The sequence below is a fragment of the Citrus clementina genome, unplaced genomic scaffold (genome assembly GCF_000493195.1).
Source record: "Citrus clementina cultivar Clemenules unplaced genomic scaffold, Citrus_clementina_v1.0 scaffold_1, whole genome shotgun sequence".
Lineage (NCBI taxonomy): Eukaryota > Viridiplantae > Streptophyta > Magnoliopsida > Sapindales > Rutaceae > Citrus > Citrus x clementina.
In genome coordinates this window covers 19,099,303-19,115,242 of record NW_006263303.1, presented here as the reverse complement: position 1 = coordinate 19,115,242, position 15,940 = coordinate 19,099,303, and the positions used below count along the sequence as shown (strand labels likewise).

The 15,940-nt window shown below is 32.0% G+C and overlaps 1 protein-coding gene across 1 annotated transcript; it reads left to right on the top strand.

Annotated features, from left to right (window-relative positions):
* Positions 1-14,447: 14,447 nt before the first annotated feature.
* Positions 14,448-14,897, top strand: LOC18054339 (calcium-binding protein PBP1). The gene has a single exon (XM_006451967.2). The coding sequence runs from the start codon at positions 14,486-14,488 to the stop codon at positions 14,843-14,845; it is 360 nt and encodes a 119-aa protein (XP_006452030.1). The 5' UTR covers positions 14,448-14,485; the 3' UTR covers positions 14,846-14,897.
* The last annotated feature ends 1,043 nt before the right edge of the window (positions 14,898-15,940 follow it).

The following is a 15,940-nucleotide window of genomic DNA, read 5'->3' as shown; positions in this document are numbered from 1 at the left end:
GAGATGAAGGAAATGATCAAGAATTTATTGATTAAGCTTTATGAGTCTTATAATGCACAATACAAACCAAGTGGAAGTGGGAGTACAAGTGGAAGTGCAAGCGGAAGCACAAGCGAGAGCCAAAATTTAACTAGTAGAAGTGGAAGTGGTTCGCATTTTTGGGATTTGGATGATGATGATGATGTTATGATTGAGGATCCTTTCTCCGAATTTAGTAAAGCGGTTGCGGTTAGTGAAGGTAGCCCAGAGTTATCAAATGAGTTGGATCTTTACTTGATGGAGAAGACTGAAAAAATTGCAAAAAGTAATTTGGGCACTAAATTTGATATTTTATTGTGGTGGAGGGTGAATAGTGCCAATTACCCAATCTTGTCAAGTATAGCAAGGGATGTTCTTGCTATTCCGGTGTCTACTGTTGCCTCTGAGTCTGCCTTTAGTACTGGAGGTCGTATATTAGATCAGTATAGAAGCTCTTTGACTCCAGACATGGTGGAAGCATTGGTATTGTTACAGAATTGGTTGCGGACTTCTCTTTTCGTGGATACAACGACGGACCTAAATAAATTAGTTGAAGACAATGAGTTTATGGATCAACTTGCGGAAGGTATATTTTGTAAAATTTTAATTTTAATTTACTTTTTAAGTATTATCAATATTATATAATTTGTTTAATTTTAATCTAAGTTTATTTTTTAAGTATTACTAACCTTGTTTAATTTGTCCAATTTTTGTATGTAGAACTTCGCAAATCAACAACAGTCGACCAACTTTGTAGGTCAACATGAAAATTGCGGTTGAACATAAACCATTTTAGGTAATTAAATTGATATATATTTATTAATTAATTATTAAATCGCTTTATTTTATTTAGTTTAATTATTGAGTGCTTTGGCTTATTTTGAAAGTTTGAATTTTGATGTAGGTGATGTGGGTGGCGGATGAAATTGTTGCTTGTGTGTTGAAGTTGAAGGCTTCTCTTATTTTGTTTTGTTTAGAGTATGGGATTTTCATGTAGATGATGTGGGTGGTGGATGAAATTGTTGCTTCTCTTATTTTGTTATTTACTTGATGGCTTTGTATTAGGACTTTTGTTATTTTGTTTTTTACTTGAAGGCTTTGTATTTGAAGTTGTTGATTGTGTATTGTAGACTTATTGTGTTTTATTTTTCTTGTTGTGAACTTATATTCTATAAAATGTAGGGGAAAATTGTAAAATGCAGTAAAATTAGGCGAAAATTGTAAAATGTAGTAAGATTTGGTTAAAATTATAAAATCTATAAATATGTGCGAACCAAACCGAACCAAACCAAACCAAACCAAACCGAACCGAATTTTAGAACCGAACCGAAATATTTCGGTTCGGTTTGGTTTGAATTTTTTAGAACCAATTGGTTCTGGTTCGGTTCGGTTCGGAGCCCGAACCGAACCGGAAAATGCCCACCCCTAATTGTAATAATATCTACCTACTAAAGAAAATGAGTGAATTAGGTACTCTTCTTTTCAATTTCATTCATAAAGCTCACTTTCACTTTTCTAATTTTATTTAATTAATAATTTACTCTTTCCCCTAATTCTTTTTTAGAAGGTTTAGGTCTTTGTCCTGTACTTCTTAAAGCGTTCGACATGGTTGCAGATTCATTGATTTGGTAAGTGGCAAAATTCTTTATTGTTTGTGGGGTTCATATGTTATGACATGAATCAAATAATTTTTTTTTTTTTTTTGGTGGTGGGTCATTGAAGTCAATGGATGTTTTTCTTCTGAAACGCCTAAAGCCAAGTGTTTGGTTTATTTATTTACATGGAACAAATGATTTTGAAGATTATCTTTTATTTTTCGAGAAAAATAGATTTATAAAAGTAATTTAATTGAGTAAATATTACTATTGAGATGGATTATGATTTTTTTTTTTAATTGAGTGGCAGAATTTTAATCTCTTATTCGTGTTATTGACTTTATGAAACAGATAAGTTGCTTCTGTTAAAGCCAATAAACATAATCTCCTGCATCAACAGAGATTTCTTAGGATATAACTATAGAGCAAACTTGAGGTATTGTTTCCTAGTAGAATTAAAATTCTAAATGGAATTTCTTTGTTTCATGTTTGCTTTACAAAATTTATTGCAGTATAACATATTTTCTCTATTTCTTGTTTGGTCATTGTCTTTATTTTTTATTTTGGTATATATATCTGTTACTAGCCTATTAGATACTCTAAATGGATCTTGTTCCTTTATATTTATTTTTATTTTAATACGGTCCAAACTAATCACTTTGTACAAATAGATCTTGACAACATTAGTGATTCAAAATGAATAAAAGATGAGTCACTTATCAAGGTTTCATGTTTACTTAATAAAAGAATGGATAGCTTTAAGAATATTTATAGCTTTAGACTAACCATTAAGTTATTACTCTAATTATTATTATTATTTTCTAAACATTTAGAGGAATATAGAAAGGGAGCACGTAACTCTGTTAATAGTGCTCGTGTAAATTCAGCAAATATAGATATAATAATATGTTCCTACATTCATTGTAAAAATGTACAATGCCACCATTTTTATTTAGTGTACGAACACTTTTGGTTATGAAATGCAATTGATCCACCATTCTGTTAATGAATCAACTTCTAAATCATTGGTAGAAGATGTCTATACAAAGTATGATAACTATTCATACGTATGCCATTAATAATGATATTTTGCCTACTTCCAAGAAAAAGTTAAAAGAGTGTCACCATTCAAAAGGTAATACAAGGTCTAATACTATACATGATGATGCTATTGCAAAAGTAATTGGACTTGAAAAGAGTTGGCAACTTCAAGGACAGGGGTTTTGAACCACTCCCACTCAATTAGAAGCGCAGATTCAATCTAGTGGAAAAGTGAAAGAACTTCAAAACCAATTGCAAGCTCAATAAAAAAGAATGTCTATCATTGACGAAGATTATGAGGATTTAACAACTATGTTGTTAAAACAATGCCAACAGGTAAATGACTATATGATAATGCATACATGCGAATAGTTATTTGAAAGCCAATTCTAAGACTAAGATTTACTTCTAATCATTTACAGAATCCAAGCAAAGCTTGTGAGGATATTATAAGTTTCAAGCATGCACTTAGGTAAATTTTTGTGAACTCTTTCTTATACTTATTAAGAATGTTTCATTGAAAAGAAAAAGTGTTGGCTTGACCAGATTTTATTTCTTACTCTTATAAACTGTAAACCTATATTCTTTTTGCTTATAGTTACAACAACAGAGTGTTACAATGCAATAAAATGCTCATTATGAAAATGCAAGATATTATTTATTAAATTGGTATTTAGATGATGTTGATAAAATTGTGGCTGAAGGAAAGATAGCGTTAATAGACCCTAAGGCAAAAGTACACCCCATGCCTCTCAGAAGAGATTGTTGGAAAGTTTGGGTGAAATCAATATATGAGGGTAAGGATGATGAGACCTTGTATAAAGTGACAAATGAAGCTCACATAATAGTGGAGGCTTTGGGAAGCACTATTGCTTAGCCAAAACGTTGCATCAAATTGTTTTAAAGAAAGTATGTAGGCATACAAATATTCTCATTGGTATATATATATAATTATATTACAAATGCAACCAATGAAAATTGATTCAGTTAACCTTCTTGTAGGGGTTTAAGCATTGAGGATGATTCTGTTAGAGTGCATACATGCCCTGAAGAAGTTTTTGGTGAATTGCTAAACCGAAGAAGCTTCTGTTGGAGATGGTTTTTGGAAGTTGATATTTATGGAATTGCAACTGCTACTAATGTGTTGCTTAGTTTTGTTTTTTTGGTGTTTTGCTAAATGGAAACTATGTTGATATTGGGAATTTCTATCGGTTAATTGTTTTATTGTGTTTCTCATATTTGTTTTGTAATAGGATTTGTATGAATACAAAAATATTGGTGTCACTTTTACCTGTTATATATGGTTATTACTAAGTTTATGAAAACTTATTATAATAAGCTAAATTGTGGAATTAGTTCATATGCATTTTACATATGGTGGCAGTAGTAGTGTAATAGTAATAATAATAGTAGTAATTGTAATAATAATATTAATATATAATAATACTATTGTTGTCGCCCTTTGACAACATACAAAATATGTTGTTTATTGTAAATAAAAATGGGAATTAAGGACGACATTTAGTTGCTTGTTGCAATATAATTTATGGCAACATTCACAAGCTTGTAGTTGAAATTTGGAAGCACATGATCTTTTTAACGACAATCATTGTAAGTTGTCATACGATATTGAACAACATTCATATCTTTTTCAACAACATGGATTGCGCGTAGTTGAAAGTTATCTACTTTTCGCTACATCGAGAACCACAATGCTCAGATGCTCGTTGTGAAACCCCTTTCACAACATGCTTGGCCTGTTGTCATATACTATTTTTCTTGTAGTTAACTAATCAAAGCAAGTTAATCAAGAAAGAAACAGAAAAGAACTTGAACAGAGCACAGTTTCAAGCACACAACTTGTAGAAGGAAAAAACTACTCTTTTATTGATCTCCATAATCGAATTACAAGCTAATCCTTTAGAAGAAATTACAAGGATCACCAAGAACCAAATAGCTAGCAAAATAACCAAGAAATGAAGAAGATTACTATCCGATACTAGAGGCTAAAACACACGTATTTATATTCTGGTATTTCTGGAAAGCCATAATGAACTTTTAACGAATTCTGCCACATCAGCTTTAATATTTCAACTAGACCCCTCCAGCTGAAGTCAATCTGCACAATGCCCCCAGACTTCTTCAAATCTTTCATTTAAACCCAACGACCAGCAGTTGACCAGCAGCTTATTTCCTCACACTCTCCACCTTGCAGACTCGATTCGGCCGATCATATCAATTAAGTAGCATAAAAAAAAAACCTTCAAAACACATGTTTCAGGAACTAGAGATGTTGCCAACACCAATTAAGTCTACACAAAACTTAAATTTTGTTGTTGGTAGCACTTTGGTTAACATATCAGCAAGGTTGATATCTGTATGTATCTTGATTACTGCAACTGACCCTTTTGGAACCTCATCTCTGATAAAGTGCAACTTCACATCAATGTGCTTTATTCTCTCATGATAAACCTGGTTTTTGATGAGCTGAATGGCACTCTGATTGTCACAAAAAATTTCCATTGTTTCTTGTTTCAACCAGAGTTCATTTAACAGCCCTTTCAATCACATTGATTCTTTCACTGCCTCTGTTGCAGCAATAAATTCTGCCTCAGTAGATGACAAAGCTACTATGTGCTGTAGAGTAGCTTTCCAACTTATGAGACAACTATCCAACATAAACAGATATCCTGAGATAGATTTTCTTCTGTCCAAGTCACCTGCAAAATCAGAGTCAACATACCCTCTGACTTCACAGACCTCATGCTTGGATTTACCATACATTAGACCATAATCTAAGGTGCCCTTCAGGTACCTCATGACCCATTTTACAGCATCCCAGTGAAGCTTACCAGGGTTACTCATAAATCTGCTCACAATACTTACTGCATAAGCTATGTCTGCTCTAGTGCAAACCATTGCATACATCAAGCTTCCTACAGCTTGTGAGTATGGTATATCAGCCATCTTTACCTCCTTAACATAGGATGTTGGAGACATGTTTTCAGAGAGTTTGAATTGAGCCCCCAGAGGTGTCAATACTGGTTTCGAGTCCATCATCTGAAATCTTTCCAGCACTTTGCTAATATACCTTGACTGACTTAGAAATAACGTACCAGCTGCTCTATCTCTGACAATGTCTATCCCAAGAATCCTCCTGGCACTGCCAAGATCTTTCATTTCAAATTCCCCCTTCAGCAAATTCTTGAGTTTTTTAATATCACTAAGATTTTTACCAGCAATGAGTATGTCATCAGCATACAATAGAAGATACACTACTCCACCTGAGTTTCCACCTGAGTTTATAATCTCATGATAGACACAACTATCATATTTGCTCCTGTGATAGCCATTGGAGATCATAAACTGGTCAAATCTCCTATACCATTGCCTAGAAGATTGTTTCAGGCCATATAAAGACCTTTTAAAAAGGCACACATAATCCTCATGTCCCTTTTCTTCAAAACCTTCAGGCTGAGACATTAGTATATTTTCTTCAAGGTTGCCATGTAGGAAGGCAGTCTTTACATCAATTTGTTCAAGCTCTAGATCAAACAAAGCCACCATAGCAAGCAGGATTCTGATTAAACTGTGTTTTACCATTGGTGAAAAGATTTCATTGAAATCAATCCCCTCCTTTTGTGTGAACCCTCTTGCCACCAGTCTTGCCTTATATCTTGAGTCTTCAACACCTGGAATGCCCTCTTTTTTCTTGAATATCCACTTGCAGCTGACAATCTTCCTATTCCCTGGATTTGGGACCAAAATCCAAGTCTGATTCCTTACCAGAGAATCCATTTCCTCCCTCATAGCTTTAATCCAGTTTCTGTTGTTCTTGTTATTCACTGCTTCTCTATAGCTGTTAGGTTCTTCAATTGTAACATCTTCTGCACTCATCAAGGCATATGCAACCATATCTGCATATGCATATCTTGTTGGGGGTCTGGTATGTCTTTTTTCTCTATCTCTAGCTAACTGATATTGTTGTAAGTTAGTTGCTTGTGGTACTTCACCTTCTGTCACTTTTGCATCTTGAGACTCAGCTTCAACAGCTTCTGGTTGTATTTTATCTTCATAGTCTTTAGACAACTCCACCTCAATCTTTTCACCTTGATCAATTTCTATGGTGACTTGTGTGTCACTTATACTAATGTCATTAGCAGAGGTGGCTTGATCAGAGTTGTTGATCATAGCCACTTCATTAAACTGGACATCTCTACTAATCATACACTTATTAGCCTCTCTACACCAGACCCTGTAGCCTTTGACCCCATCTGGATAACCAACAAATACTCCTTTTAAAGCTCTTGCATCAAGCTTCCCTTGTCTGACATGGACATAAGCTGGGCATCCAAATACCCTCAGGTGTTCATATTTTCCGGGTCTTCCAGACCAGAGTTCTTCAGGAGTTTTGAAGCCAATTACAAAGATCACCAAGAAACAAATAGCTAGCAAAATGACCAAGAAATGAAGAAGATTACTATCTGATACCAGAGGCTAAAACACACGTATTTATATTCTGGTATTTCTAGAAAGCCATAACGAACTTATAACGAATTCTGCCACATCAGCTTTAATATTTCAACTAGAACCCTCCAGCTAAAGTCGATATGCAAAATGCCCCCAGACTTCTTCAAATCTTTCATTTAAACCCAACGATCAGCAGTTGACCAGCAGCTTATTTCCTCACAGTTATATTTTAAGAATTTATTAATTTCTCAAATAAGCAACACAATTTCTTTGATTTGTTGTCTTTTTCAACAAATCAGTCTTGAGTATAAAACATAAATTTCACATAAAACAAAATATTTTGTTTTTTGCCCTATATATATATATATTTACCAAATAACCACCAACCACTCAAAATTTTATATTTTATCAAAAGTACACAAATACTCTTTTCTTTGCAGTTATCTACTTGAAGATTACAAAGGATATAAGATATCCACTTTTCCTTTAACATTGTTTGAGAATTTAAGAGAATATAAAAAAAAAAATTGACTATTTTACTCCTAAGATAAAGCATCTGTGACTTTGTATAATAATAATAAAAAAAAGAGAAACTCGTTTTCTCCATTGTACTCTCTGTCTTTAAATTTCTAGGGTTTAAAAAATACAAAAAATTTGTATCAAATTCTTAATCACCAACCTAAAATCAACATAAAATTAAAAAAATAAATGAATAACATTGATTTTTTCCCTTGGTTCCATTTTGTTGTTTCACTTAAATTTTGAAAAACCCCCCAAATTGCCCCTCACCTAAACCGAACCTAGAGCCATTCAATTCTCCCTCAAATTGCTTCAATTTCTTACCAAGATTTTCATCAATTGACTTCACCAAACTGTTTCCCACACATCATTCATTTTTTTCCCTTAGTTCCATGTTATATTCACGGTTCAATTTTGAAAACCTCCAAAATTGCCCCTCACCAAAATCGAGTCAACAAATCTTCAACATTCAAAGTTTGTTTCGCAGTTAAAAATGAAAGAATTTTGGTGAAAATAATGTCGGGATTGAACAGTGGAAGCAAATTTCTTCTTCATGCAAATTAGGCCACGAAGTAAATAAACGGGAGTGGGAAAATCCGATAACAAATTGTCATTTGGTGAATGATTATATATATTACCCCTGGGCATCATCAATCTTTCACGGCAGTTAATGGAAAATTGGATATGTAATACATTATAAACTTCAAATCGGTAGCTGCAAATATATATATATATATATATATATATATACACACACACACACACACACACAAATTTTGACACAAAATTTCGATCCTTAAATCGTAATCAGTCTAATGGTTGGAAACAATGATGATATGATTTTTTTAAGGCAGGAAATTAATAAAATTTGGGTCCCACTAAATATTAAAACAAGAAAAACTGACCATTCTATATTGATCATTTACAATCAATAAATTCCTGCAAAATAATACATAAACATATACTTGGACAACGGCCTAATGGCCCTGGCCCATGCGTTGAAAAATTTTAGGGAAGATAAAGGTCCTAATCTTTAGTATTTTCACCTGAATTTGGTCAGGAATTGAGTTACGGAGGCAATTATATGGCTACAAAATTAACACACCACAGACATTGCCATTAGTTAGGGATTTGTCGATTTTTTTTAATTTTATTTTTATACTTTAATGAGGGCAATATTAAAAATTATATAAAATAGTTCGATCAATTCAAAGAATAAAAGTTTCATTCCGATATCTTGAAATCAAACTCTCATTCCCCAATTCCGAATCATTATAGGCCCCACTATATTAATTCTCATTTCTACCCACAAAACACGAAGTAAATATTATCTACGAATCTAATTTATAATTCTCATTTCTCAATCTGAAAAGAAAAAGCACCATTAGATTTTAGAAGAGTTGGAATTTTGGTCAATATCCTCCTAAAGCATATTAAGACCGTCATCCCCTTGCCGTTATAAATATTAACTATCATATTTTTGAACAATTTAATAGTTTCAGTCTCGATGGGTTTGTAATTTAAACAGGTCACAGTGTCTGGCAATTAAACATAAAGACTTACTGATAATATGATCGTCAATTTTTTCAGATTAATGTAAAATTAATCAATATAAATGAATTACGTTCATAAAACCTTTCTCAAAAAGAAAAAAAAATATCAGATTAAATCCTTTTGAAAAGACTACATTTTTAGTTCCAAATTAAAACTTTTTTAACTTATTATGATCCAACAAGAAATCAGATAACAAAAAAAGAATAAGAAAAATTGTGAAAAGTCTTTATGAACTAGATTTTTTATAAAAAAAAAATTATTAAAATTTTAATAAGACTTTTTTTAAAAAAATAGAAACTTTATTAAGACTTAATAATGATATAATCCAAATTGAGAATATGGAAAAAAAAATTCAGTATTGATTTTTACTAAGAAAAATGTCATGTGCCATTTTTAAATTTACCTTGTTAATTTCTTTTGTATGAAATGAAGCTATACTTATTGTTGGAGGAACAACAAATCACGTGTAAGTTGAGTTGTTTTGTATGTTTTGAAGCCTTTTACGGCATGCCAATTGAAGGGATTAAAAAGTGACTTATATATATTTATAAATATAAAACTTACATCAACCCATAACTAGTTTTTTTTTTTTTTTAATAGTCAATCAAACAATTAAAATATCATAAAAAAGCACTTAGAGGTTCATATAAGTCACATATATTGTAACTTGCCCACTGCCTATAAATACCACCAGTTGAGGAGGAAGCTGCCATGAAATTTCCTTGTACTGAAGAAGCAACAGAACTCCATGAAATGTTACTCTCGTTCTGCTACCTTTTTCAAATTTTGTCGGCCCCAAAAATTGAAATTTAGCTATGATCTACATATCTAATTATCATGTAACAACAAAAGTAATATCGATATAATTATACATATATAGATTGTCCCTATGTGAAGCTCGTGAACTGATCGATCAACTTCATCATAATGATATAAAAGACACAATTGCTAGAATAACAATGTATTAAATAAAGGAGTAATTAAATGCTTATAAAGTTGGGACTTGATGTGATATTTGACGTATCATTTTTTATTGATGATGCTGCGAAATTAGATCATTGATAATAACACAAAAAGTAAATTATTGTCCAACACATTGAAGTTATTTATGGTAACAAATAATATTAAAGTTATGTTCACATATTTTTCCACTCAAATAAAATTTAGAATATTTAACTTTTTTTTATTTAAATATAAACATCTTATAATTAAATATAAGTTATAAAAAATAAACTAAGGGTTTGTTTGTTAAATGTCTTAAGTCTGAAATTATATTAATTTTAGATTTTTTTAAATTTACTTGTTTGTTTTTTATTTCTAATTTTTAGACATTTACATTTGAATAGAAAAAGTAAACTTTTGTAACTTTTATTTAAATGGGAAATGTCTGAATGAAAAGTAAATATTATATTTAAAAAATATATCTATAGAATATACTTATTTCCTAAACTATAAAACTTTATCCTCCTTTTTTTTGTTTTGATTTATAAGGATATAATGTTAAAGAACCACATTTGAAATGTTTTTCATTTATAAAAATAAACAAAATATTACTTATATTTAGATATTTAAAAAAATAAATATGTCATTTAAATATTCATATTCAAATCTATTCAGATTTCAAAAAAATAAAAAATTCTACCAAACTAAAAATTCTAATTTTTGAAAATAATTAAAATTACAAAAAGCAAGCAGCCTTTAAGAATTTGAATCCAAATTTTATAAGCATCTCATTACTCTAAGATTATACTCAGTTGGGTAAAGGAATTGGGGAAATGAAAGGAATTTGAAATTATTTTCCCTTTCAATTGTTTGATTGGCAATAAAATTATGGAATGCAATTTCCATACAATTTTAATTTCTATTAAATTGAAAGAGTGAGGAATCAAAACTCCTCCACAGCCAGAAAAAGCTTTTAAATTTGCTCCTTTTGGAAGTCTTATTTAATTAGCTTGCCGTACAGCCACTTGCTGCAGCCAGGCTGGTAGACAGCCACCGACGTGCAAGCATCTAACATCATCGCCGACACCATTGGATCCGCGCATGGCCGATCTATGTGCTGACACTCCTTTTGGGCTAAAAAATCGGTGACATATTGTTCAAAATTCTGATCAAAGTTTTCGGATTCATCAAAACACTATTCTTTCTGATTAATTGGCAAATTATAAGGCAAAACTAGTGCTCCAGTTGAATAGATCAGAATGGTGAATTCACGCATGTGAAAATGTTCCGGAGCTGTTAGCGGTGGTTACGACGAAGGACCTAGTGACTTCGCCGGCAAGCTATTTCAATTCTTATTTTAAAATAAAATTTCAAATTAAAGAAATAAAAAAAATTGACTTATAATTTTTTTTATATTAAACAATTTTTTATTTAAAAGAAAATTTAAAAATAATGTACTTAGTTAAATAGTAAAATTTTAATAATAAATATTACGTCAAAGGTTGAAATTGTCCAACCAAAAAATTTGCAATTCCATTCCACTAAATTTCTGTAAGAATCCGAATAATGGAAATTAGATTCTGCATCATTGTTCTCTCCTTTCCTCTATTCTCCTTCTTTTCCTCTCCTTTCCTCTCCTCCCCTCTCAATTCTTGCTGTCGAACATCACCTAAATATAATCCAAGGTTTAGTCACTTAAGCTTTCAAATTTGGAAAGTATGGTTAAAATGAATTAACTTTTAGAATTAGATTTTGAATTAGAATGTATCAGGTTGAATTATATATAATAGAGTTTTTTGTTTGGTACAATGTGGCAAATGACCATGTTTATAAATATAATGTAATACAGATAAATAACCATTTCAATTTTATAATTATTTTAAATAACACTACTAATTGTTGAATTTAATATTTATGTACACTAACGTAAATAAATTTTGAATTAAATCTTTGATATTTAATGTTATATAAAATTATAGTTTAAATATATTACAAAATTATTTTTTTTATATTCAATTTAAAAACAATTTTATCCAACCTAAACTCAAACTGAAATGAGGATTATTAGTCTCACTATTTTTTTGGAGTAATCAACTAATTTAACAGTCAAACATATTCAACACTAGATTAATTTATTTCATTCTAAAAATTAATCCATTCCTACCCTATGATCCTTACTTCCAATCATGGCCTGCATTTCAAATTTTATCGTTCAGATGTAGCTATCACATGAGATAATGAATACGTGTGCAAATTTAAAAGCAAGCTTCCGAAAACGATGGATCTTTACATACAGAAAGATGTATTTGAGCTGGCTAATTTAAATTGGTGATCAAATCATATTCATGTGACAACGAAAGAACCAAGAAGCAAACATGCAAATATGCAATAATGAGAGTAATGTCTATTCCGGATTGCATAAATTTAAAATAAATTTTTTCTGGGTTCCACCTCAATATGCTGACATAATACACCTGTCTCATCTGAGTTTTTCTCCCAGTCCAGGGAGTAAATCTCCGACCTGATAAAGCCTGTGTGATGAGACATGACGTTTGCATGCAGATTAAACTGGGTACCAAACTATCAATGAAAATTTATGGTACCGTTTTTGTTTTATATTCACGTAATAATTAAGAAAATGAACAAAAGAGTTGCCTAATTGTCTTCCTTCGCATTAAAAATCAAGCTATTCTGTGGACTTGAAAGGTGACCCTTTCAAAATCAATAAATGTGGTGGGACTCGATGTTCGCCAAAAGAATATATCCTATTCTTATTTTGAAAAAAAAAAGTTGTTTTTATTTGTCTGATAAAAAAAAAATAATCTCCCAAAAGAATATGTCATATATTTTTTGTTTGAAATAATTTTTTAAAAAGAACTTATTTAGATATAAATTTTTTTATTGATATAATTTTTACAAATTGAGCTTTCAATTGAAAAAAAATTGAATTATTTAATTATTAATAAGAATTTTATTAAAATTATAAAACTATTTTAACAAAGTATATTGAAGTTATGTTTATAAAAGAAATAAAGTAAGATAATGAAGTGAATAAATGTTATTTTAGATAATTGAGTTTTTTAAGAAAAGTTCTAAAACCTACTCAAAACACAAGCAAACAACATCAAAAATTTTGAAAATAACTTTTGGAGTAAAATAAGCATTTTTATTATTAGATAAATTGTACCGAACATCCAATTATTGATGTATGGACACGTCTTTTAGTATGTCTAAGAGTTAGAATGTTTGTGTTTTTAAAAATATTTGTAATAGCAAGCCTTAATAAATTTGTAGTAACAAGCTTTCATGATTTTCTATACTAACATGATTGACAATTTTTAAAATAAGAAATATGGTACATATATTAAGATTTCCTCATGATTTAAATTTTTCTGAGTAAAGTTCATGTAAATATTACTAGTAATTAAAAAAATAAAAAATAAAAATAGTTAAATATTCACTGCATAGTAATCACAATCTTAACTATATATTATCACTAAAAAACACATGGTACACAATCTTTAAATCTTCAAATAGTTCAGATCATGAGAGAATATAATAACAGTGGATTTGGATTTGAGAGTATTTTTATGATGATTTTTTTCACAAGGTTGTGATTGATACTTGTTAGATCAATTATAAATAAACATGTGGCACCAAATATTTAAAAGATGGTCAGGACAGTTCAAACCATTATTAAATCCAAATTTACTAATAAAATAATAATTATTTAACTAATTTTATTTTTTATTTATTAACCATCAATTATACACTTGAAAAATTCAAATCAAGCAAGAATGTTGATCCACAACGAAAAAATAGTAGATCTACTTTGTATTTTTCTTGTACATTTGTGCATATTTGTCTCGTATATACCAAAGAGGAAAAGGAAAAAAAAAGTCTTGGAATATTCTTTTCCAATCTAAATTTTAACCCTATCTCCCACATATCTTCTCATCAACACTGTCTCATTACCCTAAAACATCACATGTTTATATAGCCAAAAAAGAAAAACGAACTATTCTAATCAATCATTAAACAAAGCATAAGAGCCCTAAACAAAATTATAGCCCAATGCAGCTTCCAGGAAGGAGAAGCTCTCTTCAAGAATGAAAGGTGCAAGAAACTCACTCATAACCACACACCTTATTATCTCTTCTTTCTTTTTCCCTCTTGCTGCCTTCGATGGCCACCCTCCTCTCTCTTATATAATCCCACTCTCCGCTCTTCTGTTCTCACCGCTTCTCCTGTTTACGTCGCCAATAATATATTCATTAATTTTTCATACACTTGCTATATATACGTACTAGATTCTTAATTTTTGTTGTTTCTAAAAGCAATACTTAATGGCGACTTTATTATTTGATCATGATTTTGAAGACTATTTTCCATCCATGATCAAGAGACTTGGAGCAGAAGGGTTTATCTCTGAGCTATGCTACGGGTTTCAGCGGTTAATGGATGGCGAAAAGGGGTTGATAACGTTTGAGAGCTTGAAGAGAAATAGCTTGCTTCTTGGTTTAAATGATATGATGGATGATGAAATTGTGTGCATGCTGAGTGAAGGTGATTTGGATGGAGATGGTGCTCTTAGTCAATTCGAGTTTTGCATTCTCATGGTTAGGTTGAGTCCTGGCTTGATGGAAGGATCCCCACAGTCGATGGAAGGATCCCCAGAGTCAATGGTCGAAGATTTATATATGTAAACTTAATTCGTTTATGTAGCTATAAGAGAATCTTAACTAAGTCTTCTTTTCTTTGTACTTTGTGTCTCAATGTGTTGTTTTGATCCATTCCATGTTTTTCATTCAAGTTCATGCATGTTGCAAAAATAAATAGTTCCTCATATCTAAGCAAATGCTTATTTGCTTTATTTGAATTTTGGAGTTTAACTAGCTAGCATCCTGTAAAATTTAAATGGATAACTAGTGTTATATTTAACCAAATTCACCAAAATATAGCTAGAAGCAGGCAATAGTATCTCTCACGACGAAAACAAAAGCGTCGACTGTTAAGAAAATCCTTCATATTCAACTTGATCACTTCCATTAATGAAAGAGAATTTGGCAGCAGAACCGCAAGAGAAAAAGACGAAACCCTAACTCCTATAGCCACCACACTCCTTTTAATTTCTGGCAGCCGGTATGGCCTCACCGGATGAAGGTGGTGGTGATCAGCAACCGCCGGCATCACCACTCACCGTTGGCCACCACACAACTAGCCGGCAGCCCCTTAGCCACATGCAACTCCATTTGGCTGCCGCTTTTGGCCTTGCAATGTCGCCAACCATTGCTCGCTCTCTCCTACCGCCGTCCCCTCTCCCACCACCCCTGGTGATGATCTAGAGCCACTGTATCCCTCCCATGCCACCTTACAGCCGCCGCACAGCCATCACCCTCACCAAATCCCACTAATCACGTCTCCTTCACAAACGTGTGTGTCAAACCCTGGCCAGTCACACGCGTCACATCACCACCAGCCACCTCCAACGATTTGTTGCCTTCCATCGTTTCCACTCGTCAAAACAGCACTGCATCTCTCTTTGGCCATTTCCGACCCCGCACCAGCCGCCACTGATGTCTCCAACGACCACTCATTACCAACAACCCATCTTTGCAAATCCATGCTCGTAATCTTTCTCAAATCCTAAACCGCGACAAACCAAACACTGATAGTGTGCAATCTGTTCGTGGCCCCACCCAAGCTCAACCCGATACCCTAATACCATCCCCAAGACATCATATGCTTCTGCAGTCAACCCTCTGTGCATCCTTGACCCTAATGTTGCCTCTAGGCCCTCT